This window comes from Nicotiana tomentosiformis, chromosome 2 (genome assembly GCF_000390325.3).
Source record: "Nicotiana tomentosiformis chromosome 2, ASM39032v3, whole genome shotgun sequence".
NCBI classification, from domain to species: Eukaryota; Viridiplantae; Streptophyta; class Magnoliopsida; order Solanales; family Solanaceae; genus Nicotiana; species Nicotiana tomentosiformis.
In genome coordinates, this window is record NC_090813.1 from 80,858,327 (window position 1) to 80,884,570 (window position 26,244).

At 34.9% G+C, this 26,244-nt stretch overlaps 1 protein-coding gene across 3 annotated transcripts; it reads right to left on the reverse strand.

Annotated features, from left to right (window-relative positions):
* Window positions 1-22,630: 22,630 nt before the first annotated feature.
* LOC104107440 (alpha-farnesene synthase-like) lies at window positions 22,631-25,996 on the reverse strand. 3 transcript variants are annotated; one of them, XM_070195647.1, is made up of 8 exons: window positions 25,695-25,995; window positions 25,489-25,622; window positions 25,352-25,389; window positions 24,440-24,803; window positions 24,146-24,364; window positions 23,897-24,038; window positions 23,139-23,387; window positions 22,631-23,027 (listed from the first exon to the last, which is right to left on the reverse strand). In XM_070195647.1, exons 1-8 carry the CDS (start codon window positions 25,902-25,904, stop codon window positions 22,737-22,739), a joined length of 1,647 nt encoding a protein of 548 aa, XP_070051748.1. In that variant the 5' UTR covers window positions 25,905-25,995; the 3' UTR covers window positions 22,631-22,736. The 3 variants fall into 3 exon arrangements, with proteins under 3 accessions (XP_070051748.1, XP_009614539.2, XP_070051749.1); XM_009616244.3 differs by having other exon boundaries at window positions 25,352-25,622; window positions 25,695-25,985; XM_070195648.1 differs by lacking the exon at window positions 23,139-23,387 and having other exon boundaries at window positions 25,352-25,622; window positions 25,695-25,996.
* Between the last annotated feature and the right edge of the window lie 248 nt (window positions 25,997-26,244).

A 26,244-nucleotide genomic window follows, 5' to 3' on the forward strand; every position in this document is an offset into this window, starting at 1 on the left:
AATTATCAGTTTTAGAACCTATTTTTCTCTTTTTAGGTTCAGGCAAAAGGACTTTAGCAAAACAACCCCCACACTTTTAAATATTTCAAGTTAGGTTTATAACCCTTCTACAAATCATACGGAGTTTTGGCAGTTCTTTTATGTGGTATTCTATTTTGTAAGTGATATGCAGATAAAATAGTTTCACCCCACAAATTATCAGGAGCATTAGAACTAACTGACATAGAGTTCATCACCTCTTTCAATGTTCTATTTTTCCTTTCAGCTACTCCATTTGACTCAGATAAATAAGTCGGAGTTACTTCATGAATAATTCAATTCTTTTCACAAAAATTATTTAAAGATAAATATCCACCTCTATAAGATCTAATTATCTTGAGTTTTCTACTAAGTTGATTTTCAACCTAGGTTTTATAAGAAATAAAAGCATTAAATGCATCATCTTTATTTCTAAGCAAATACAACTTAGTAAATCTAGAATGATCATCAATAAAAGTTACATAATATATTTTTACCACCTCTAGTCATAGTCTGCTTTAAATCGCCTAAATAAGTGGGAATCGGGATAACAATTCAGTTTTTCTATTGACAGAAAAATAAGTCTTTCTAGTAGTTTTAGCTTCAGCACATATTTCACACTTGTCAATATTATTTGAGTCTAAACTAGATATTAATCCTAGTGACTACATTTTTCTTATATATACTCAACATTAATATGTCATAGTCTAGCATGTCATAAAAAAACAGACTCAAACATATAAGCAGAAGAAGATGCATTTTTATTGCTAGTATCAAAAATATTAAGCACAAACAAACCATGATTACACTATCCATTACCCACAAAAATATTTTTTTTGTCAATACGACCTCATCATTCTCGAAAGAAACCTTCACTCCAACTTTTCCTAATAATCCCACAAAAACCAAATTGGTTTGTATATTAGGAACATGCAATACATCACTTAATGCTAAAGTTTTACCAGATGTGAGTTTGAAAAACAAAATTTCTTTCCCAAGAACATGAGTTGTCCTTGAGTCACCAAGATAAATAGTTTCTTCTCCTTCCTCAATTTGGATGTAAGACAAAAATTCATTTTTGTTTGCACAAATGTGTCTAGTAGCACCAGAGTCTATCACCCAATCTCTCACATTGGCCACTTTTTTTATTTGGGAAATTACTGCAACAACTATATTATCCGCTTTAGTCAAATTTAATTTTGACTTAGCAAGATTATCATTTATCCCAACTATTCTCTTGCATTGAGGTGCATTTTTCTTGAAGGTTTTAATATTAGCATTAGATATGTAACCATGTCTATTCACATATATACCTGTGTTTTGACATTAGTGTCTGCCAAAGTTGTGGATGTAATAATATATTTGTAACACTATGGATATCTGGAAGGACCGTTGGAACAGTAGCAGTAGAGATGTCATGACCCCAAATTCCCTCCGTAGGAGGTCGTGATGGCACCTAGTCTCTAAGACTAGGTAAGCCTATCAATGCGGAATAATCATAAATATCTAAAATAAATAAACTACAATTCAAATAATTACGACTCCCAAAACCCGGTAGAAATAAGTCACAAGTTTCTAAGAATGTCTCTATATATCAAGGTATAAACAAAAATAAGGAAGCAACATAAAAATGATAGAAGGGGACTCCGGAGTCTGCGGGCGCTGACAGATATACCTCGAAGTCTCCGTGTGCAGGTAACTCACTGACGTCTAGGCTGGTAAGATGTACCTGGATCTACACAAAAAGATGTACAGAAGTGTAGTATGAGTACACCATAGTGGTACCCAGTAAGTGCCAAGCCTAACCTCGGTAGAGTAGTGACGAGGTCAGGTGAGGCCCTACTGAAATATAATAAGGGCATGTAAAATGTTTAATAATATAGTAAAATAAAATGACATTGGAAATGAATCAAGTAGTATGTCATATTTAATTACACCAAATAATGGCAAATAAATATCTCGTGAAAATAAAACATAATACTTTTCAACTTTAAGAAATCACAACAATAATCAAAGGCAACTGCGGCCATAAATCAATATCAACAAGGGCACTCCCGAGGTACCGCCTCGTAGTCTCAAATCATAAGAAAATTCACAACATCTCATTTCTTTATCTCACCGCGGGAGCCTTCACAATTTATTTGAAAGAAAATATTTTTTTTCGAAATAGCATCCCGCGTTTTAGCCATCCTTATGACACCACATGACTTCTAGTAGTTCCCCCTACTAGCCACGCGTATCAAGCCACCCTTATCTCACCGCATGCATTTTAATACTCAGACCCTATACCACCACATGCGTATCAATATCGCAATATATCATAATTTGCACCTCAAGTGCTCAAATAATTTAACTTGCCAAAATAATTCAACAATAATATTTTTTCACAATAATGAGCTCACGACTCATGCCAAAATAAATCATTAATAATAGTTTTCCACAATAAAGAGCTCACGGCTTCATCACAATGAGAACGAAAATCTTACAAAAATATTCAGGAAAATAATATTTAAAAATCTTTAATACGTTGCTTCAATATCAAGTTTAAAAATGTCAAATACTTCATATTAATAATATTTAATTTAAAGAAAATCAACCTTCAAATAATGCACAGAATAAAAGAAACCAAGTTCCAACTAAACAGATAAAACAATTAGCAGAAAAAGGTCAAGCAAATTTAAAATATAAACATTAAATCAATGATGAAGAATATAATAAAATGAAATAATTAATTAATGTGCAACAGTGATCTACACAATTTAAAACATAATCTTTCACATTTAGCCCGTGTACACACTCGTCACCTCGTGTACACGACATTCCACACATTACAATTATTAATCCTAGGGGAAATTTCCCCCACACAAGGTTAGACAAGTCACTTACCTCGACTTGCTCTAATTTAACCAAGTATTATATTTTTTCCTTGATTTTCCGACTCCGATCGACTCGTATCTAGTCATAATTAATTTGATATAGTCAACAAAAAATTATAGAAATTAATTTCATAAGAAAATACTACATTTTTCAATAAAATACGAAATTAGCTCAAACACCGCACCTCGGAATCTGGCGAAACTCACAAAATCCGACAACCCATTCAATTACGAGTGCAACCATACCAGTTTCACTCAAATCCGACTCCGGATCGACACTAAAATCTCAAAAATTCATTTCTATGAGATTTATAAAAGTTTTTCAAATTTCTATTTCAAAACACTAATTAAATGGTGAAAACAATAATATATTCGTGTATATTGACCAAATCCGAGTTAGAATCACTTACCCCAATGTTTTTCCTTGAAAATATATCAAAATCACCTCTCCTCAAGCTCCAATTCGTTAAAAAGGCATATGGGATGAAGTCCCCTGTTTTTATAACTTACAGATTTGTCAGGGAGCTCGATTTATCAAGGGGCTCGATTTGTCAGGGAGCTTGATTTTGTCAGTGTAACGACCCGGTCGTTCGTTCTGAGAGTTATAGCCTCGTTTCCCCCATCTGTCCTTATTTATGTGTTGTTCAGCTATGTTGAGTTGTATCGGGTTAGTTGGTTCGGGTCCAAAAGGAACTCGGGGTGAAATAAGACACTTAGTCTCATAATTGAGAAATTTAAGTTAGAAAAGTGGACCAGATATGGATCTATGTGTAAATGAACTCGGAATTTAATTTTGATGATTCCAATAGCTCCGTATGATTTTTTAGGACTTGTTGGTATATTTGGTTAAGGTCCCGAGGGGCTCAGGATGATTTCAGATGGTTAATGAGAAGTTTGGAAGTTGGAAATTTCATAAGATTAAAGTTTCAAGTGAGTTTGCATAAGACCTAAATTTCATTGAGCATATCTCTAATTATACGAAGTATTATATGTTTTATCACCTATCAAATGAAATATTTTTGAGTCTAGTTTCTAACGCTTCAAACCATTCGTCATTTGGACATTCCTACAAGAAGTTATGACCAAATTACCAAAGGCTGGCGGAGGAGCCTGCGGATGCGAAGCATCCGAGGTTGTGTCCGAAAGAGAGGCTGGCAGTGAAGTGCTGCCATAGCGTCCAGGTCCGCATCCGACCTTCAAATAGGAGTGAAGTGGGGATGCGAAGCATCCAGGGCCGCATCCGAAACCCAGAAATCTGGGCCTATAAATACAAGGTCGGGGAAGGGGGATATTTTGAGTATTTGGGGGTTAGGGTTCTTGAGGTGAAGGGACGATTTTGAGCTCAAATCAAGTCCAATCAATCAAGGTAAGCTGTTAATGATGTTTTGGGTTGATTATTACTCAATATACATGATTTCTAACATCATTCTTACATCCAAATACAAGATTTCATCATCAAATCCTCAAGAACACAAAATCACCAAAGTTGTGATTTTTCAAGATTGATCTACTAGAGGTAATTCCAATGCTTCAAACTCGTTTATTATGAGTAGTTAGAAGTATTTGAAGCATTTGTTATATGTTTTAATGGTTGAAATATTGGATTATAAAACTCTAGTTCATGGCATGAATAGTACTTTTGAGAAAATAAGAGAGAAGGTGAATGGTAATCTTGGCGATGAAATTTATGAATACAATGAACCTATGGGATTTGTTACTAATATTGGTCCCAATGGATCGTTATATTACCATTTAAGGGGTGAATTTCAGTTTCGGATCATTGCCATTGAATTGAGGAGACAAGAAAGCATTCAGAGGTGGATACGTACAGAGTGGAAATTTTCTGAGTATTGATCAGCTTGCTCGACGTTGGGTTAATCTTGTTGAGGTAAGTAACGATTGTAAATCTAGTCCTGAGGGTATGAAACCCCGGATTTTGTATCATTCTACTATTTTTAGTGACACACATGCTAGGTGACGGGAGTGTGGGCGTGCACTATTGGGGATTTGTGACTTGGTCCGCCCCGTAGCAACTGTAAAGTTGCATACTTTGTTGAAATCAATGATACTTATATGATTTAGAAAGAATTTCTGTAAATTGGGCTGAATGCCATGTTTGGGCCGTGCACCAATGTTGTTTAGACCCTTAAGGGCTGTTTTGTATCATCCTCTCACTGTTTTCGATTGAAAATCTATACTCAGTCATGGTTATACTTGATTTCCGCATAACTCAGTCTTATGACTCTATTTTGATGCATATAAATTTTTTGGGCCAAATGCCCTGTTTTACTAAAATGCCCGAGTGGCTGGATTTGTGAGGATGAGTGGGAATCGGGGCTGCCCGCCTGCAACATACTTGTGACTGAGTGAGGCCGAGGGCCTGATTGGTGAGAATGAGTGTGGATTGGGGATGCCCTCCTGCAGCATACTTGTGACTGAGTGAGGCCGAGGGCCTGATTTGTGAGGATGAGTGTGGATCGGGGCTCCCCGCCTGTAGCATACTTTATTATTATCGCACGTGAGTTGTTCGTGCAGATTATAGCGCTTGGGATGAAGGATCCCCTCCAGAGTCTGTACACACCCCCAGTGAGAACATGTACCTACTGAGTGCGAGTGCCGAGTGCTGAGTGATTGTGAAGTATGCCCAAGTGGCAAGAGTGATTGTGAGGAATGCCCGAGTGGCAAGAGTGATTGTGAGGTATGCCCGAGTGACAAGAGTGACTGTGAGGTTTGCCCGAGGGGCTGTTTATGATTTAATCATTTTTTTCTCACATTTGCTGAGCCTTTGTTTGAAAAATTGTTGGAAAAATATCTTTAAATGATTTTTACTGGAACCGGGTTTAAACGAGACGATTTGATTCAAACACTGATTTTTAAGCATGTTGTACTTTACTGAGATTTCATGATATGAACGTTATATGCTTTATTGCTCGTTACTACTACTCAGTCTTTATTTATTGTTGTTACTTACTGAGTTGGCGTACTCACTTTACTCCCTGCACCTTGTGTGCAGATTCAGGTGTAGCTGGACACGGTAGCGGTTATTGAGTGTTCTGGTTGCAGGTTTTCTTGGAGATAGTAAGGTAGTTGTTTGGCGATCGCATCCCCTGCTCTTCTCCCTCTTGTCGTCCTTTAGTTGTATTTAGCTATTTTCTAGGCTAAGTTAGCCTTGATATTGTTAGACAGAGTATAGTAGCTGCTCATGACTAGTGACACCCCGATGTCGGGCTTTTCTTTTCCGCACTTCTATTTTTCTTTGATTTGAACTCTTTAAATGGAGGTTTTTACCTTGAAATTATCTTTGAAATGAATATATCGGTTTGTTTTGGAAATGAGTCAGCTTGCCTAGGCGCCATCACGACAGGGTTAGTTTTGGATTGTGATAGTCAGGGAGCTCGATTTGTCAAGGAGTCCGATTTTGACAGGCAGCCCGATTTTGAGAGCATTTCCAGCAGCTTTTGCAGCAGCTAAGTCCCACATTTGATCTGTTAACCATCTGATACTTATCCAAGGCCTTCGGGACCTCAACCCAATACACCAACAAGTCTTAAAATATCATATGAACTTATTTGAAACCTCAAATCACATCAAACAATGCTAAAATCATGAATCATGCTCCAATTCAAGCTTAATCAAACTTAGAATTTCCAACTTCTACATTCGATGTCGAAACCTATCAAATCAAGTCCGATTGACCTCAAATTTTGCACCCAAGTCATAACTGACATAACGGAGCTGTGAACATTTTCAGAACTGGATTCCGACCCCGATATCAACAAGTCAATTCCCCGGTCAAACTTTCAAACTTTAAATTTCTATTTTAGCCATTTCAAGCCTAATTTCATTACGGGCTTCCAGATAAAATTCTGATCACGCTCCTAAGTCCAAAATTACCATACGGAGCTGTTGGAATTATCAAAATTCTATTCCGGGGTCATTTGTGCATAATTCGATATCCGGTCGCTATTTGAATTTAAACTTTTAACTTTTCTTCAAAATTTCATATCTCGGGATATGGACCTTGGAATTTGATTCTAGGCATACGCCCAAGTCCCAATTCACGATAGGGACCTACTGTAACTGTCAAAATACTTATTCGAGTCCGTTTGCTCAAAATATTGACCAAAGTCAATTCAGTTGAGTTTTAAAGCTCTAATACATATTTTAATCCATTTTTCATATAAAATCTTTTCAGAAAATTTTACGGACTGTACACGCAAGTCGAGGAATGATAAATAGTGCTTTTCGAGGTCTTAGAATACAGAATTAATTATTAAATTTAAAGATAATATTTTGGGTCATCACAAGAGACAACACCAAAATTGGTAGCACCGTCAAAAAAATTCGTAGTAGTATTACTTGCCATATTTTCCTAGATTGTAGGGAAATGACATGACGAAATAACGATAATACTACAATAATATTTGTGAGCGAAAATACACGAATTGGCTTGAGTTGTGCTCGGCACTATCCTAAGAAACTATTTCAGCAATGTTAAATATTTTTCTAGGATTAAACAAGTCTACCTCTATTTATTTAGAGGATACATGAATAAGAAAAATTAAATAATACCAGCAAGTTTGGACTGAGGAAATAAACAAATGTTATAAAAGAAATTGAATTACACAAAAACTTAGGCGTAATTAAAAATGAAAAGGCTTGTAGTAGTGATGATTACTAATCATTAGCAATCATGAGAGAACAAAATAGTTTTTGGTGTGTTTTCGGAGAGTATAGGAAGTGAGTATTTATAGTTGTAAGTATTGTGTAGGAAAGTGACATGTGTTAATCTACTTGTCAAAAACTTTCCATGCAAAGAGACATTTGGTAGGTGCTCTACACACTTGGCCATAGCATTAAGGAGATCAAGCCACATAACCATTTATATAGCCACTTATCCACAAAAATATTGAAATACTACCACATAATACATTCAGGCCACGAATCATAACTTCAAAAATACTACTTTCTCAGTCAAAATCTGCAGTAAATTAAGCTTAGCGTTGTCAGAGATTTTGTAATGGAAGTAAAAGGTTTGTTCCTTAAAACTCCAAAGGGAAAACTTCAATGTAGATAAAAATAGGCAAAAGAAGAACGTCAAACTACTGCTCCTTTTTGTAGTGGCAGTAACATTGCCGGACTTACATTGGCAGCAAGCAAATCTATCCAGAATTAACAATGAGATAGGAAGAGCAAACAATGATGCAGAGATTTGTTTTTATGCTATTGAATCAGGAGAGTTGCTTAATGGTATGCTTCCCTTTTTGCATCCAGTGATGTGGTAGTGGCAGACTGGTAGAGATTTGGTGGTTATGGTGGTGGAAATGACTGTCAAGGGAAGAGAGAAGAAATGACTGTCAAGGGAAGAGAGAAGATCTAGGAAAAGAGAAAAATATATTTATTAAAAATAAAGACTTTGGCCATTCACACTCTTTTTGGAGGTGAGACTCACACACACTGCCATGTCAGCATTGTATGACCGTAGGCACATTAGAACATGTGCTTAAGTGTTCAATAGGAACAAACGATAGTATTTAAAGTATTTAAATAAAAAATTTGGGCAAGTTTAAGGGATTGCATATGTATTTGGCATTCTAAAAAACAGTGATTGGAATTGTTCTCCTTTGTTGTACAATGTTTTTCAAGGAATTAAAAGTAATTTCCACCATATTAAACAATTTACGTAATAAGAAAAGGCAAGAATAAGAATTAAAATGGTGAATGCTTGTAATTAATCATAAACATAAATACAGGCGGTTCCCGACTTTGATGTTTATGTGTTCCTATAACGATCTCAAGTTATTAATTGGGTTTACAATCAAATATTTTTAGATATTTAATAATTTTTTTAATACATATACAAGGACGGTGCAAAAGCTACTGGGTCCCTGAGAAACCTGCATGTTACCCTCTAGATCTGCCACTGAATACCTATCTACAACATTCGGGAAGACTTTTAGGTCATGGAAAGAGCCATAAATATCATAATCGTCAATTACTATAATGAAAGTGATGGCTTCACAAGATGAGTTGCTCCGATAGTCAGCCCTCCACCTACAACCTCATGGTTGTAAGTTCGAATTATCAAAAGAGCAATAATTTCAACAAAAGGGATCAAAAGAGAAATAACTCCAACAAAAGGGATCAAAAGAGAATAAAAGAGGAGTGTAATTTTTTTTTAAAAATAATGTCTTTGGAAAGGTGAATGATGAGGCTCAAAAGCAACTCCCATTGACAAACTTAGATTTTCTATCGGTCCAAGTTTCCTCCACCACCTATCTCGAACAACTGGATAAGATATCAACTTGGTTATACAGTATCCTGTTTTAATTATTAATTTCTCTAAACAACCGGACAAGAAGTCACTTTTTTTTCTTTTAAGAATATCATGTTTTTATAATTAATTTCTCTAAACAACAGGACGAGATGTTACTTTTTTCTTTTAAGAATATCTTGTTTTTATTAATTTCTCTTAATATTGTTTTAGAATATCTCTTGTTTTTATAATTTTTCCAGGAGAGTTAATTTTTATATTCTATCGGTGAGAAACAGATCTAGAATTTAAATTTTATGGGTTCAAGATTCTAGGACAACAACTTCAAATTTTAATATTTGAATATATTAATGAATTTTCCAACACAAATATAAATAATTCCGCTGAACCCACAGGCCACAGTTTAGAATGTGGATTCCCCTGACGCAAGTGTAAAGAATTTTCACACTAAATAATTACCAGTAATTGTCTTCTAGTGGCTGATGGTATACAAATTTTATACTTTTTAGAAGCTAAACTCTATTGACAACATTATTACCTCAAAATATCAACTAGATCTTTCTGATGCTCAGCTTAGACCAATTCAAATTGAGTTTAGCTAACTGGAGAAGCTTTAGGTTTGACCCCCTTTGTTCTTTTTCCTGTTTGGAGATATAGCTTTTGCAGTTGTACCATTGCACCTTCCAATGCAGTGGGATTTCCAGTGGAAGTTTGGAACTTCTCATATTCTTAGTGCAAAATATTCTGGCCTCATTCAACATATTGTCGGCAGGTGAGGCTTCAAATAATTAATTACACCATTGCTTTTAGATCTAGGTTTGCGTCTACATCGAATTGATTACCCATTTCATCCATACAGGCACAACTAAGAAATATATCTGTTTCAATTATACGTTAATGGGAATTAATTTTATTTTGCAAAAACAAAAAAATAATAAGTTAATGGTGAAAGTATTATCCGACTAATACCATATATCTTAGATATATATTTGTATACCTTGTCGCACATTATAGTCATACTGCCTTAAAATCCTAAAATTTAAGACAGTGGCATAGAGATCTAGTCTTTCTTTATTATGAAGCAAAACAAAAAGTTATATGATTCTATAAAAATATACGTCTCTAACGATTTAAATTTTTAGATGACATAATCCACACAATACCAGAATTACTCGCTCTTGGTATATATGTACATTTCTCACTTAGAATAAATAGACACACTTTATGCAATCATGCGAGAATAGATGATACTCTAATATTGTGACACATATATTAGAAGCAAGGCCTAATTAGTAAGCTTTCATCGTTTTGCTATATCCACAATATAAACGTGGGGTAATTGAAATGGTAATTGTGTATTAAGTTTATAATAGTAATCCAATTGGATTCACATGGCTAAAAAACCATCACACACTTACTGAATATTCACTCTTAAGAGCATGCAGGATGTCGTACTTCCAAATATTTGGTTTGTAGTTAGCATTTCGTCGTTGAAGGATGATTCAGTCTTTATTTGGTTACAAAAGACAACTTGCTGCTCACTTGTTATTTAAAAACTAAATGTGCAACGGGTCATAGATGGCTGTAATATAGTACTACTGTACGAGAGAAGAACAGAAATGTAATGGACCATGTCGATTACAGTAACGATTTATATAGACGATTCAGTATATAAGTCTAAATCAAAAGAAATTTGAGCAACACAAAGATATATTTCGAAGTATCCTCGACTTTTCTCCTGAAGTAGTCACGTCAATATGAATTGTGGTTTGAAATCCATAGCTCCCGTTTTGTCCATAAATTTTGGCAATTTTTTTTAATTTTTTTTTTGAAAACATTGTTTGTTTGTTCATAGAATATAATTAATTTGAAAACATTGATTTCTTTTTTCAGGTTCCCAAAAACTCATTTAGAGCAGTTGTCGGGTGAAATATTTTCTTCTACTCACAAAACTTTAACCTTTTTCAAATAAAATGCATGTTCAAACACAATTTCAACAACAACAACCCAATATAATTCCACAAGTGGGGAGGGTAGGGTAGTGTGTACGCAGACCTTACCCCTACCCTGGAGGGATAGAGAGTCTGTTTCCGATAGATCCTCGGCTCAAGAAGACGAAAATAGATATTATATCGGCCAGAAAGATATTACCCGCAACCTAAGAACCAAAAAAATAGATGAAAAAAGTAATAACAATAATTAACTAGTAACAATGGCAAGGTACTAGAAAAACAGAGCGAAAAAATAGTATGAACACAATATGAACTACTAGCAGTCTAAGACAAGACACTATCAGACTAGCCTCATACATCCAGTATGTAGTAGAAAAATAGTTAATTACCTTCTAACCTTCAACCCTAATGTTGGACTTTCACACCTTCCTATCAAGGGTTATGTCCTCAGTTTTTTAATTAAATAACTATAAATATATTTATGAATTTTTTAATAAATATATAGGATCTTGAATGCAAAAGGCTATTGGGTCACTTTTGAAGCCGTAGATTACAAGCTAGATCCGCCTCTAAATTTAATTGTAGTTGTTGCGACCAAACACACTCACACAAGTATACGTGGTCGTCAAGTAATAAAGTGACTAAAAGTCGGATGTCAAACCCACGAGGACTTATGATTAACTATTAACTAAATTAGACTATCCTAATTATCTAAACAAGAATTAAACCTAAAAATATTTTATTCTAAACTAATTAAATAAAAAAATATAAATAATAAACTTTGAACAGAGAAAGAGCAGATTTTTTATGATATCAATGTAATGAAAACGATCTAGGGTTATGGTCTATCTAACAATCATATTGTATTCATAAATTGAATTGACCGACTAATTTATCTAGCTTATTGGTTGATAGGGTTAATATTGCTCATAAGAATTTGTCGAGTTCTTACTTGCCTATTCGCGCTAACCTAACGCCTATATGTCTATGGAGTTAGAATCAACAAGAACGCATTTATAATTCCTGTAAATCAACCAAGCAAGGCAATTAGGTATATGTCTATCCTAACCATGAATTTGTTCCCCAATGCCCGAGTTCAAGAACTTTCCCTACTCAATCCTATATGCAATATAGAATTCCCACTTTCGAGTTCAATTCTAGATTCGTAGATAATATTCAATTGGTGATCAAGCAATTAAATAATTAAGTGCAAGATTGAATAAATAAACTAATATGATAAATCAGGAAGTCAAAATCAATATCCGAATAACAATAGTCATGAAAGAACCACAACCCTAGAAAGTGAAGTTTAGCTACATATAGACATGGTAGCCAAACAACAAATCATACAAAGAAACATAAAAATTACTAAGTTTGGTGGGATAAAGATGTAACTTCATGAATTCCGGCCTCCATAGCTTTGTCGTGGCTTTTTCTCCCTTCCCTATATGTTAGATGCCCTAAAAGAGGCATTTTTGGCTTATATATTGCGTACAAGAGTCGTGGGCCAAAGTTCTCCTATTTCTAATCCGACTTGGCTACAGGGATTGATGCTGGGGTGGATACGTCGCATCCACCTCGTCCTCCACTTCTCAGCTTCGCATGCTAGGGTGGATGCTATGGGCCGACTTCACTGCTAAGGGTGCACGAAATCCAACCCCTCTTCCTCTACCTAGAGCACCTTTTCTTCATATTTTTGTACTCCAAACACCCTAATTCATCACACACAACTCAATTAGTCATAAAACCAATAATTAAACCATGTTGGGTATTTTAAAGATCAAATAGCATCAAAAAATAGTTAAAATATGGGTAAAGTAACATCAACACATATCGAAATATGCCCAACATCACCACCTCACACTTAAACCTTTGTTCGTCCTCGAACAAACTATCACTATAGTAGACGAAACAAAATTAAGCTCTTATCATTCAAAACATACTACACCTATGACCATGGTCATTTGCCACAATTAGGCTCTAGAATATGCATCATATGCACTTACCTTTACTTGTGTCATTCTTTTAAAAATATTCAAACAAAGACAACATGCTCACAACAATCCTAACCTCAAAAATCGACTCAATGTCACAATGCACTCATGGCTTGACCACCCAACGTCATTGAGAAGTCTAATAACGTTACCTATCCGTCGTGAAATCATGTGCCCTCACAACAAGAACAAGAGAGTGAGTTCAATCCGCACATTCGAATCTCATGATCAAATATATTTTAATGACTCACATATATCAAAGAAAATCGCTCACTCTCACAAAGAAGTCACATGCATGCAATTGGTACCATAGGCTTGTCCTTAGTGTAAATCTCTACTAATGTAAGCTCGCTCAATCTAAAATCAATTAGGACTTTTTCATAGTTGTACTGTGGTCTAAGGGACGGGTATGATATATTTAAGGAATAGTGACTCACCCTCCTAAGCACTTTAATACATCATAAAATTACTTTAAGCGTATTTTCTTCAACACCACTTCAATTTCACAAACAATATCACCCCAAAAATAGTCCCTTTTTCTTTAAGCACTACTTTAGTTCATACCCACTAGCAAGAACAAGACAATAATTTATTCATTTTTTATTTTATTTTTTCAATTTACGCTAGTGGTGTAGTATTTTACAAAACAAGTGCACATTTCTTCCTTTCATTGGTTCCACTCAAAAGTCAACCCACACTTAGTCCCTTCTTACTTCTTTTAGCGCTCATCTAACAATTAAAGTGCTTAAAGAGGTAAAAGGATCAAAACAATATCAATTAAGAATAAAAAGGGTATAGGCTTGTAATGTGGGTACCAAATAAAAGTCAAGAGGCTCAAAATGGTTAACTAGGGATAGATTTTATTTTTGATAAGCAATAAGCTCAAAAATATCAAAGAAAGCCTAAAATCATTTTTCAAACCGAGCATCACCTCAAATTTCGCTTCAACTCACATACCGGAAAAGTTCTAGACACAAGTACAATACATGGACTACACAAAAACCTCACCACACATGGCACATGACTCACTAAGGATGATCACATTCCGACTCTCAAATAATGCAAGTATTCACGGAGCCACGAGATATTAAGCATTAAGCACAAGGTGAACATAAGTCATGTAAACGAGACATAGGCGCCACAAAACATGTTATCCAATATATAAAGGCATCAAGATTAATATCAAAATATAGGGGAGATACTACACATGCCAAAGCATAAATATGCTACTATGAAACAAGTCAATGGCGCTTAGGTTCATCATTCTTCCTTCTTTTATTTCCTAAATTCCTAATCTACTCGGAAAAAAAACTACCCGGTTCAAACTACATCCCATGAAAAAGAACCGAGGCACAAAAAAAAATCACAGGGGATTATTACTACCTAAAGAAAGCTAAAAGTCATATTTTTGGATTTTTGTTTAGACTTTAATCCCTCAAGAAAACTGTCTAGGAGATCAATCATCGGGAAAAGTCCATTTTTTCTACTTTTTTGTTTTTATTTTCACAAAAGCTACTACACTTAAGAAAGAGTACTACAACTAAGCTAAAATAGCACAGAAACTCATCCAAACGATCTCCTCACCCCAAACTTAAAAATTTACAATGTCCTTAATGCACACTATAAATAATAAGAGGGTAAACGAGACTCCCTGGTAGGCCAAAGGCCGAAGCAATAACGGCTCACGAGGTACTCAGACTTCCACCAGGCATCGTCCTTTGTGTGGGCACCCCACACTTAGTTCTCACCATCTAGCTCGCTTTTTCACTCTTCCAATAGCTTTGCTTCCTATAATTATAATCCTACAAAGTAAAAACAGACACTACAGAAATAATATAATAAAAACAAAAATAAAAGAAAGTAGTAAAGCTGGGTTGCCTCCCAACAAGCTCCTAATTTAACGTCACAGCACGACGTGAACCACTTTTTGCCTCCATCTCGAACTTATGAATTGCGTCCCTAATTTGGCTTCAAGCTTTCTGTTATGCTTCCGAGGCGGCGAGACAAATTTAATTGGGCCAAGCAACCAATATCGTGTTTTACACTTCTTGTCCTTCAGATGAGGTATGTAATTCTGTCTCTCTGGCACGACGAATTCAAGAATGTAAGCACCCCGTTCCTCATCCATTGGCTCCTCCAAAGGCTCAGATTACTCGATTTCCATATCATCATCCAAACACAATTTTGAAAAATGTATGGAAGGAGGACCAAAACACCCTAACTCTAGAATTATATTACTCTTTACATCCTCATATGTACACACACTAGAGTCTTCACATATAATATTATCTACTTCCTCACATGACTCTAGAGTGCTTTCCTCAACATGGACATCATCAATACAAGTATGGCCGAATGATTTACTCTCCACTTTTAGCTCCTCAATTTGGCGTGTAAGCTCCTTTTCAGCTTCACACAACTCAGAACTATTTTGTTGGGCGTTAGATACATCAACTTTTGCAATTAATTTAGCTCCCAAGTCGTGAATATCAGTGCCGGATTTTTCAATCTCTTGTCCCAGTTCAGCTCTTCCTTCTATAAAGTGTCTCATCCCATCAGTAATTTCCTCACGTTGAGCCTCATATATTTCTCACTTTTCATCTCGTTCCACTAGCCATGTTTGGCTCAAAATCTCTACTGTTTCAAACTTTTTCTTTTCTTGGAACTCGCTCTTTTCATTCAATTCTTCCATATTAGCCTTCATTCTTGTGATTGTTGCCCTCATTCTTTTAATATCTTTTTTGAGTTCATCCTGTTGCTCTGATACTTGCCTCAGAATATCCCTAATATATGCATCATGTTCCATATCCTGCACTTCATTGCCCCTATCAAATTCACAAACATTGTTAGAAAGATCATAATAAGGGCTCAGAGAAGGATGAAAAGAATTAGGACAACCATCCCAATGGCTATCTTGACCACCACACATATTACAAATATTCCACTCAAAGGATTGAGATTGTACACACAACTCGCTCTTGGGAACATTCTGACAATTTTTTCACCAGTGGGGTCCTCCACAATATGGACAAGGATCATCAAAATAAGAATAACCACCATTCGAACAATTTTTATTCCAAGATGCCATGCTAAAATAAATAACAAATACTAACTAAAATAAAATAAAAAAAACATGAATAGATAAAATAAATAAATAAATATCTAATCTAGAAAAATAGCTAATTTCTAAGTCCCCGGCAACGGTGCCAAAAACTTGTTGCGACCAAACACACTCACGCAAGTATACATGGTCGTCAAGTAATAAAGTGACTAAAAGTCGGATGTCGAACCCACGAGGACTTATGATTAACTATTAACTAAATTAGACTATCCTAATTATTTAAACAAGAATTAAACCTAAAAATATTTTATTCTAAACTAATTAAATAAAAAAATATAAATAATGAACTTTGAACAGAGAAAGAGTAGATTGTTTTATGATATCAATGTAATGAAAACGATCTAGGGTTATGGGCTATCTAACAATCATATTGTATTCTTAAATTGAATTGACCTACTAATTTATCTAGCTTATTGGTTGACAGGGTTAATATTGCTCATAAGAATCTGTCGAGTTCTTACTTGCCTATTCACGCTAACCTAACGCCTATATGTCTATGGAGTTAGAATCAACAAGAACGCATTTATAATTCCTGTAAATCAACCAAGCAAGACAATTAGGTATATGTCTATCCTAACCACGAATCTGTTCCCCGATGCCCGAGTTCAAGAACTTGCCCTACTCAATCCTATATGCAATATAGAATTCCCACTTTCGAGTTCAATTCTAGATTCGTAGATAATATTCAATTGGTGATCAAGAAATTAAATAATTAAGTGCAAGATTGAATAAATAAACTAATATGATAAATCAGGAAGTCAAAATCAATATCCGAATAACAATAGTCATGAATGAACCACAACCCTAGAACGTGAAGTTTAGCTCCATATAGACATGGTAGCCAAACAACAAATCATACAAAGAAAAATAAAAATTACTAAGTTTGGTGGGAGAAAGATGGAACTTGATGAATTCCGGCCTCCACATGAGGCGTTTTTGGCTTATAAATTGCGTACAAGAGTCGTGGGCCAAAGTTCTAATATTCCTAATCCGACTTGGCTACAGGGATTGATGCTGGGGTGGATGCATCGCATCCACCTCGTCCTCCATTTCTTAGCTTCGCATGATAGGGTGGATGCTATGGGTTGACTTCACTGCTAAGGGTGCACGAAATCCAACCCCCCTTCCTCTACCTAGGGCACCTTTTCTTCATATTTTTGTACTCCAAACACCATAATTCATCACACACAACTCAATTAGTCATAAAACCAATAATTAAATCATGTTGGGCATTTTAAAGATCAAATAGCATCAAAAAGCGGTTAAAATATGGGTAAAGTAACATCAACACATATCGAAATATGCCCAACATTAGTAGCCTCAGCCCATTCACCATCTTAATTATTAGTTATATTGGTCAATACAAAATTAAAGGTTTTGTTGGACTAACCTTTACATAAATAGTCGGTCGGATTCACTCTTTATTTTTCTTAGCCAATATATATATATATATATAGATTATATATTAATTATACATAATTATGCATATATTATATATGCATTATACATATACGTATTATATATCCCCGACTATTTTTAATTTGAACAGTTGCGTGGGCGGCTATTTACATGAATTCTTCTTAATTTTTACCCTTCTCAATTTTTTCCTCTTTCTTCAACTAAAGGTCCTTTCGCAGACATTCCATAAAGTTCTTCCACTCAAGTCAATAACTGTTTTCACATATTTCTTAAAGAAATATTAATTGATTTTTATCTGTAATTCTTCTCTTGACAAATTACAAGTATGTCTAATCATCATGAATATGAATAGGCCAAGATTATTACAGAAATTATGTAATAGGATGAACCAAGTCCGCCAATATTTGAGATTTAATGGCGGTCCGGGGTTGATATTCAATATCGTACTCGCTGAACTGCTGATCTCCACGATCTCTTTGGCCAATCGTCCCGGGAGATCGGGTTTATGCATTATATTTTGCAATGGGTTAGTAGTCACAACATATATAGGATGACATTGAAAATATGGTTTCAGCTTCCTAGAGGCGCTTAGCAAAGCGAGCGCCAATTTTCCTATGTGAGGGTACCTAGTTTCAGCCTCACCTAGAGTCCTGCTAACACAGTAAATTGGAAATTGCGTACCTTGATATTCCCCGATCAGGACTCCACTTTCCGCAATCTCTGATACTACCAAGTACAGGTAAAATTGTTCGCCGATCTTCAGCGTGTGAAGCAGCGGTGGGCTCGATAGATACTGTTTGAGTTCCTCCGAGGCCCGTTGGCACTCCGGGGTCTATGAGAAGTAATTCTTCTTTTTCAATGGTGAGAATAATCGGTGACTCTTATTGGAGGACCTCGAGATGAATCGACCCAGGGCGACAATGCGTCAGGTTAATCTTTGCTCGGCCTTCACGTTGTCCACAACCGTGATATCTTCGATGACTTTGATCTTGTCGGGATTGATCTTGATTCCCCGGTTGGATACCATGAATCCGAGGAATTTACCTGATCTAACTCCAAACGCACATTTCTTCGAGTTCAGCTTCATATTGTATTTTTTTAATATGTTGAAGGTTTCCTGTAAATGTTCTAAATGGTCCTCTAGTGGGTTGCTCTAGTGGTGAGCACCCTCCACTTCCAACCAAGAGGTTGTGAGTTCGAGTCACTTCAAGAGTAAGGTGGGGCGTTCTTGGAGGGAGGAAGCCGATGGTCTATCGGAAATAGCCTCTCTACCCCAGGGTAGGGTAAGTTATGCGTACACACTACTCTCATCAGACCCCACTAATGGGATATACTGGATTGTTGTTGATCTAAATGGTCCTCTGCTCACAGGGACTTAACCAACATATCGTCAATGCAAACGTCAATTGATTTTCCTATTTGTTCCTCGAACATCTAGTTTACTAGGCGTTGGTAAGTGACACCGGTATTTTTTAATCTGAATGGCATCACGATATAGCAGTCTGTGCTGTATTTAGTGATGAAGGAGGTTTTTTCCTAATCACCCTAGTTCATCCGTATTTGATTATACCCGGAGTAGGCATAGAGAAAACTGAGGATCTCGTGACCGGCCGTGGCATCGATCATACGATTGATGTTGGGCAAAAGGAAGGAGTTCTTGGGACATGCCTTATTCAAATCCTTATAGTCTACACACATTCTTAACCACTAGTATACTTAGCCCCACGGTGGGCGCCAAACTGTTTACCCTCAAAATCGGATAACAATTGAATTTGTAAGTGATTTTAAGGATACGCGGATTAACTTGACACAAAATGTTAAATTAGATTGCGATTGAAACAAATAATGATAAAGTAAATGCAAACTACACGAATTGGACAATTTCAGCCTTGGAAGGTTAGCCACCCTCGAGCCGAATGCACTTCGATCGGTATCAATACTCAGAAGAATAAGAGCTTAAAAAGAATAATAATAATGTATTTCTTTGGAATGCGTGTTACAATGTGCTAAATGAATTATCAAACCCCCTTTATATAGTATAGGAATCCTACTTTAGGTACAATTTTATAAAAGGTCAAAAATCTCTTGATTTGCTGATTGTTAGTTCCTTATTGATACATGCCGAGATTCTCGCCGTAATATCCGACCGATTACGGATATTTCGGTCTTCTGTTATGCTAATAATATTTTTTCGAGTTCATTCGGGGCTAAGATCGATTTCGGGATCACGACCTCGATATTCTCGAAGGCATGCGTTCCAACCCCGGGTTTAACCCGTGGGACTTAGGGTCAATCTTCAGTCCTTTATAGCCATGTTCCGAACCTGACCTACCATGTCGTAGGAGAGATCGATTTAGACCGTACACATTATTTTTAAAAAATGTGCAACAGGTCCTAGATGGCTATAATATAGTACTACTGTACGAGAGAACATAAATGTAATGGACCATGTCGATTACAATAACGATTTATATAAACGATTCAGTAAATAAGTCTAAATCAAAAGAAATTTGAGCCACACAAAGATATATTTCTAAGTATCCTGAAGTAGTCACATCAATATGAATTGTGGTTTGAAATCCATAGCTCCCATTTTTCCATAGATTTTGGCAATTCTTTTTTTAATTTTTTTAAAACATTGTTTGTTTGTTTATGGAATATGATTAATTTGAAAATATTGATTTTCTTTTTCAATTTCCCAAAATTCCGTTTAGAGCAGTTGTCGGGTGAAAGTTTTTCTTCCACTCACAAAATTTTAACTTTTTTCAATTAAAATTCATGTTCAAACACAATTTCAACAACAACAACCCAATATAATCCTAGAAGTGGAGAGGGTAGGGTAGTGTGTACGCATACCTTACCCCTACACTGGAGGGGTAGAGAGGCTATTTTCGATAGATTCTCGGCTCAAGAAGACGAAAAGAGACAATATATCGGCCAAAAAGATATTTCCCGCAACCTAAGAACCAGAAAAATAGATGTAAAAAGTAATAACAATAATTAACCAGTAATAATGGTAAGGTACTAGAAAAACAGAGTGAAAAAATAGTATGAACACAATATGAACTACTAGCAGCCTAAGACAAGACATTATTAGACTAGCCTCATAAACCCAGTATGTAGTAGAAAAATAGTTAACTGCCTTCTAACCTTCAACTCTAATACTTTACTTCCACACCTTCCTATCAAGAGCTATGTCCTCAATTTTATAATTAAATATCTATAAATATATGTATGGATTTTTAATAAATTTATATGATCTTGAGCGCAAAAGGCTATTGGGTCACTTTTGAAATCGTAGATTACAAGCTAGATCCGCCTCTAAATTTAATTGTAGCCTCAACCCATTCACCATCTTAATTATTAGTTATATTGGCCAATATGAAATTAAGGAAAACTTACACAAATGTCCCAAATAAGTCTCAACTTACCAAAACTAGCCAAGCACATATAAAAATTGAAAAATCAAATAAATAAGATTCTTTCTCTCAAAGAATCACATGCAAAAATTACTTTTCATATTTTTAAGCGTGATTAGCAATATTAGATGCAAGACGGAAAGGAAATTTCATGGATGCGGTAGCAAATAAGGTGATGAAATACAAAAGAAAAATACAATATTTCAAAATTCTAAGAAAAAAAGGAACATTTTCAATGGGTATACTTGAAATTCATTGAAAACATATAGATAAGTCAATATACAAAATTTGAGGAAGATTGATGGTGATTTGGACTGATTTTATTTCAAAATTCGTAATTAAATCGAGTTCATTAAATTCTTCTGCGACACATGTATCATGCATGTATCTCACACACAGATATACATGGATATATATGTGATACACAATTGATACAAATATGATACATATGTGATACACAAATGATACACTGTGTGATACAATTTGTTTTTTTCATGTTAAGTTTTTACTTCGAATTTTCAATTCAAACCACCTCAAAACCTCACCAAATCATCCCAAAAATGATTTTCTTGCTACAAATTGATATTTTCTTGCTAATAACACATACTTAAAAGAAAGCAAAAAATTGATATTTTCTTGCTACAAATAAATTTTGGAATGGAGCAAAAGCATTTGATAACATTTGTCTTCCATTTTAAAAACTTAACCTTTTAAAATAAAGGAAAGGACCCTAATCTTATGGTGGTTTATCCAATATATTGGATTGCTAGCCAATCTAGCTTCATTGGTGCCACAGAAAACCAAAAGAGTTTGTCAACTCTTTATAATTTTATAAGGTTTAAATTTAATAAGTGTCTCGAAAGCAAAATACACTATTTCTTTCTTTAATTCATATTTACACCACACTCAAATTAAAAGAATATCAAGAAAAATAAAAATAAGAAAAAATTACTAAAAAGGCAAAGTCAATGTATCAAGAGGCATTAGAAAGCACAGGAAGCCACTTGTGTAACTTTCACTTTTTCTTCCCTTCGATTTGTCCACTAAATATTTAAATCTTTGTACTCTTAACTAGATCCGTAAAGGTTTGCATTTTTGCATGCATTAGACTTAATAATTTGCCGGCTGCTAACACCAAAACACCAAATATTAGTAATACTCCATTTGGCTAATATTAGTAATATTTTATGAATTGACCAATTTTTGTAATGAACTACTTATAAATAGACATAACTGGTAGTTTTCCTAAAATTAAAGGTTTTGTTGGACTAACTTTTATATAAATAGTCGGTCGGGTTCACTGATTATTTTTCTTAGCCAATATATATAGATTATATACTAATTCTACATGATTATGTATATATTATATATACATTATACATATACGTACTATACATCTCCCGACTACTTTTTATTTAAACGGTTGCGTGGGCGGCTATTTACATGAATTCTTCTTAATTTTTACCCTTCTCAATTTTTTCCTCTTTCTTCAACTAAAGGTCCTTTTGGGGACATCCATAAAGTTCTTCAATTCAAGTTAATAACTGTTTTCACGTATTTCTTAAAGAAATATTAATTGATTTTTATTTGAAATTCTTCTCTTGACAAATTACAAGTATGTCTGATCATCATGAATATGAATAAGCCAAGATTATTACAGAAATTATGTAATAGGATGAACCAAGTTGAAGAGGACTTGATCTCGAGTTTCACCATCTTGAACCCCAAATCCATCTCCAAATTGGTACATGACATGTGCCATCCGTGCTTCATTTACTACATGCTTGACAAGTTTTCGATGTGATGTAGAAACAGTATTAAAGTGGTAATTGATCTTTTTCCACGAATCCAAAATTATGCTTTTGATATGCTCTCGGGCTACATCCTCTGATACATTTTCTTGTTGCATGTAACATAAAATTGATGAAGCAACATCACCTCTCTCTAGCTCCGCCTACGTGAAAGAAATATTATAAAAATTAAGAACTGGCCAAATGGGGAAATGGGGGTAATTATTAGAATGGAAAGCACAAAAAAAGAGAGAGGTAAAAGCTTGAGGTTTTACCGCTGAGGTACCCTGGTCATTGCAAAGTCGAATTACAACGGAAGTGTGGTAAATAATTTCATGGCAATCTTCGTATAAATCAAGAATTTTTTTTGTTATTTTATTTGTTAGACCAAAAATCACATGTAAAGAAAGTAAAGGGCCTGACGATGAGATCCACCCATTATCAAGGTACTCTTCAAGTGTTGGTATATGACCTTTGTGATACCACGTTGCTTCCAACAGCAAAGCTTTGCAAAAGTTGAGCCACTGAATTATTGAAACAATATCAGAAGACTTTCGTAAGACGTCCATGAAAAGAGACATGTAAAAGATGTAATGAACACATGTTAGACAACAAGAAAAGGAAAGACGTGACTATAGGGTACCTTTATTTTTTATTTTTTTTATAACCCCCAAATGACACTACAGGGTAAGTTTCGCTTTCAATTACAGCTTCATTTTTGAGGTGAGACAAATTGACTTTTTTGGGATGGAGGGAGTATATACGTAAATAAGTAACATGATAATACATCTAGTATGAATGCATGCAGTAACCTAGAACCCATATACATACATATATATATATATATATATATATATATATATATATATATATAGTTGCTTTAGCTTAGGTTACGTTATGGGAAAATTTGGATGATGGATTTTATTTAAATAGAGTATCATTTATCTCCTGAAACAACTGATGCCATTATTAGTATTTAGCATAGGAGAAAAGGAGTTCGGCATATATATTTGAAGACTACTTTAGTACTCACCACTTGTTTCAGATAAGGTAATGCTGAAAGGCCACCCTTTTGTTGTTGAATTTCAACAGATATCTCTTCTACTGTATCATGCAATGACCTGAAACAGATTTGCATACATTCTGGCAGTCCTTCTACTTCATTTGGATCCCACCTAATTAAATGTGAAAAATCTCCTTTTATGCATGATTATTACGTATGTACGTAGTAGTATTTAATTAATTTTAACTTGTATCAAATGTTGAGTTTACGAGAACCTACTTCTCTATGGCACGAGTGAATTGCTGCACTTGGGCTAATGAACCATAAATATCATAAACATCATCTATTATTAGCACCAACTCAATCACTTTGGTGAGCCATTTTCTCATGTTTCCATGTCGAGGCTCAGGGGCAACTCCTACAGCACAAAAGAAGCTTTCCACTATCCGATCCCTTGTAAAGCTCAAATCTTCAACTATGGAAAGATTCCTCCACCATCTGTTAAATTCACAAGAAATTATTTTCATATAAAAACATGAAGAAAGTGATTCTCATTTGACATGTTTTAAGTACCTTAATACGTGTTTGAGATCCTTTTGGTGCGTGGCTTGAACTATATTAAAGTTAAGTTTTGCCAACTTGAGCAACATTGGATTTGTGTTGTTGCGTTCAAGTTCTTGAGCACAGATATGTTTTCTAACATCATACCATTTCACTCTCCATGCCAATGGAAAACTCAGGGTATAATCCTTATTAGTAAATGTGTAATCTGATTTAGATACAAGGCTCTTGAGGTTTTTTGTTGTGAACATTCGTGTGTCGTCTAGTAAGTTTTCACCTTCCATGCTCAGATATGACCCTTCCAAAACCTCCAACAATGTTTTCACATCTGAGACTTTCAGCTTTCCTTTGCCATCGAAGAAGTCCTTTAACATATCTGTAGTACAACAATACAAACAACAAGAAATTAAATTAGAAAGACATTATATTTCTTTTTAGGCCTCAAAAATTAAGTCAAACTTACAATTATTATATATTACTATAATTTATATATCTTTTATTTACAGTATTAAAGATTAAATTTACGTCACTTTCTACTATTTGGTCGAGGTAATTCAGATGATCGATAACTAAATTATTGTGTTAATTTATCTCTCGTCAATTAGCAAATTTACCTCCTTTAGATTATGGATTCATTTTTCCTCTACCAACAATTTTACTTTCCAATTTCAACTATGTTTTTCTAAATCAGATATTTCTCTTTATCCGACCTGTTTAGTTTATTTCTTAATTAGAAATTAAATCCTCTACCTAACGAATACAATGTATGATTTTTACTAAATAAAGTTAAGGCCCTTTATTAAGATAATTTGGTTTAGACCTCTAATGCTATTGAGCCGCCCCTGTCTACATAGTCTAAATCCTAGCTGTTCCACTGTTAATTAGATGATAGATAGACACATTATTAATTAACTTATTGATAACCTTGTGAAGCATGGTGGCCATGTTCCCTGAGAAGCCTGAAGCACAATGCAGTAGCATACAGATTCTCCTCCTTCGAGCTGGAACTAGTTTTCACGGACATTATTATCTTTTCCAAAGCTTCCTTGGTTTCAACCTCAAAGTAACAACTGAGTCCAAGTTTGTCAATGCTGTCTATAAGCTCTAGCAGGTCCAGTGGACTAATAGTACTGTTTGAAAACGTGTAACTAACTTCCTCTTTTAGCTTCTCAGCCTCAACTTTGTACTTCTCTTCCTGCAGGAGCGATTATTAAAAGTATTTCGAACATGAACATTAATTAAGAGATAAAAGTTGTTAAATACTCACAGAATATTCACTTGTAAGAGTAAGTAGATGATCATATTTCCAAATGTTTGGTTTATAGGTACAAATCTTCCTTTCAGGCAGACTTTGCTTTTTAATAGTACTATGAAGTTTATTAGTCTGCATAGTGGAAAAAAGGGATACAATATTGGGACACAATATTGGGATAATAGAGGTGGAGAAGATACAGGAATAATTGTGGAGACCTTTCATAACTTCTAAGAGCTTATATAGGTAAACTGACTGATTAATTTCATGTAGCAGTTTGATTGAATACGTCACGTGTTTCTATTACCATTCGTTCATCATGTTCTCAGATCTAAACTTTCGTACAAAGTGAAAGAAACCCTTAGTCGACAGTATTTTTTCTACTTAATTCTTCTTCTTCTTCTTCGTCATCTTCTCTTCTTTTCTGAGCCGAGGGTCTATTGGAAATAATCTCTCAACCTTTACTACATAGGGGTACTTAGGTCTGTGTACACACTACTCTCCTCATACATCAATGACGGATCTAGAGTATTATTACTGAGTTCCCGAGAACCCAATAACTTCT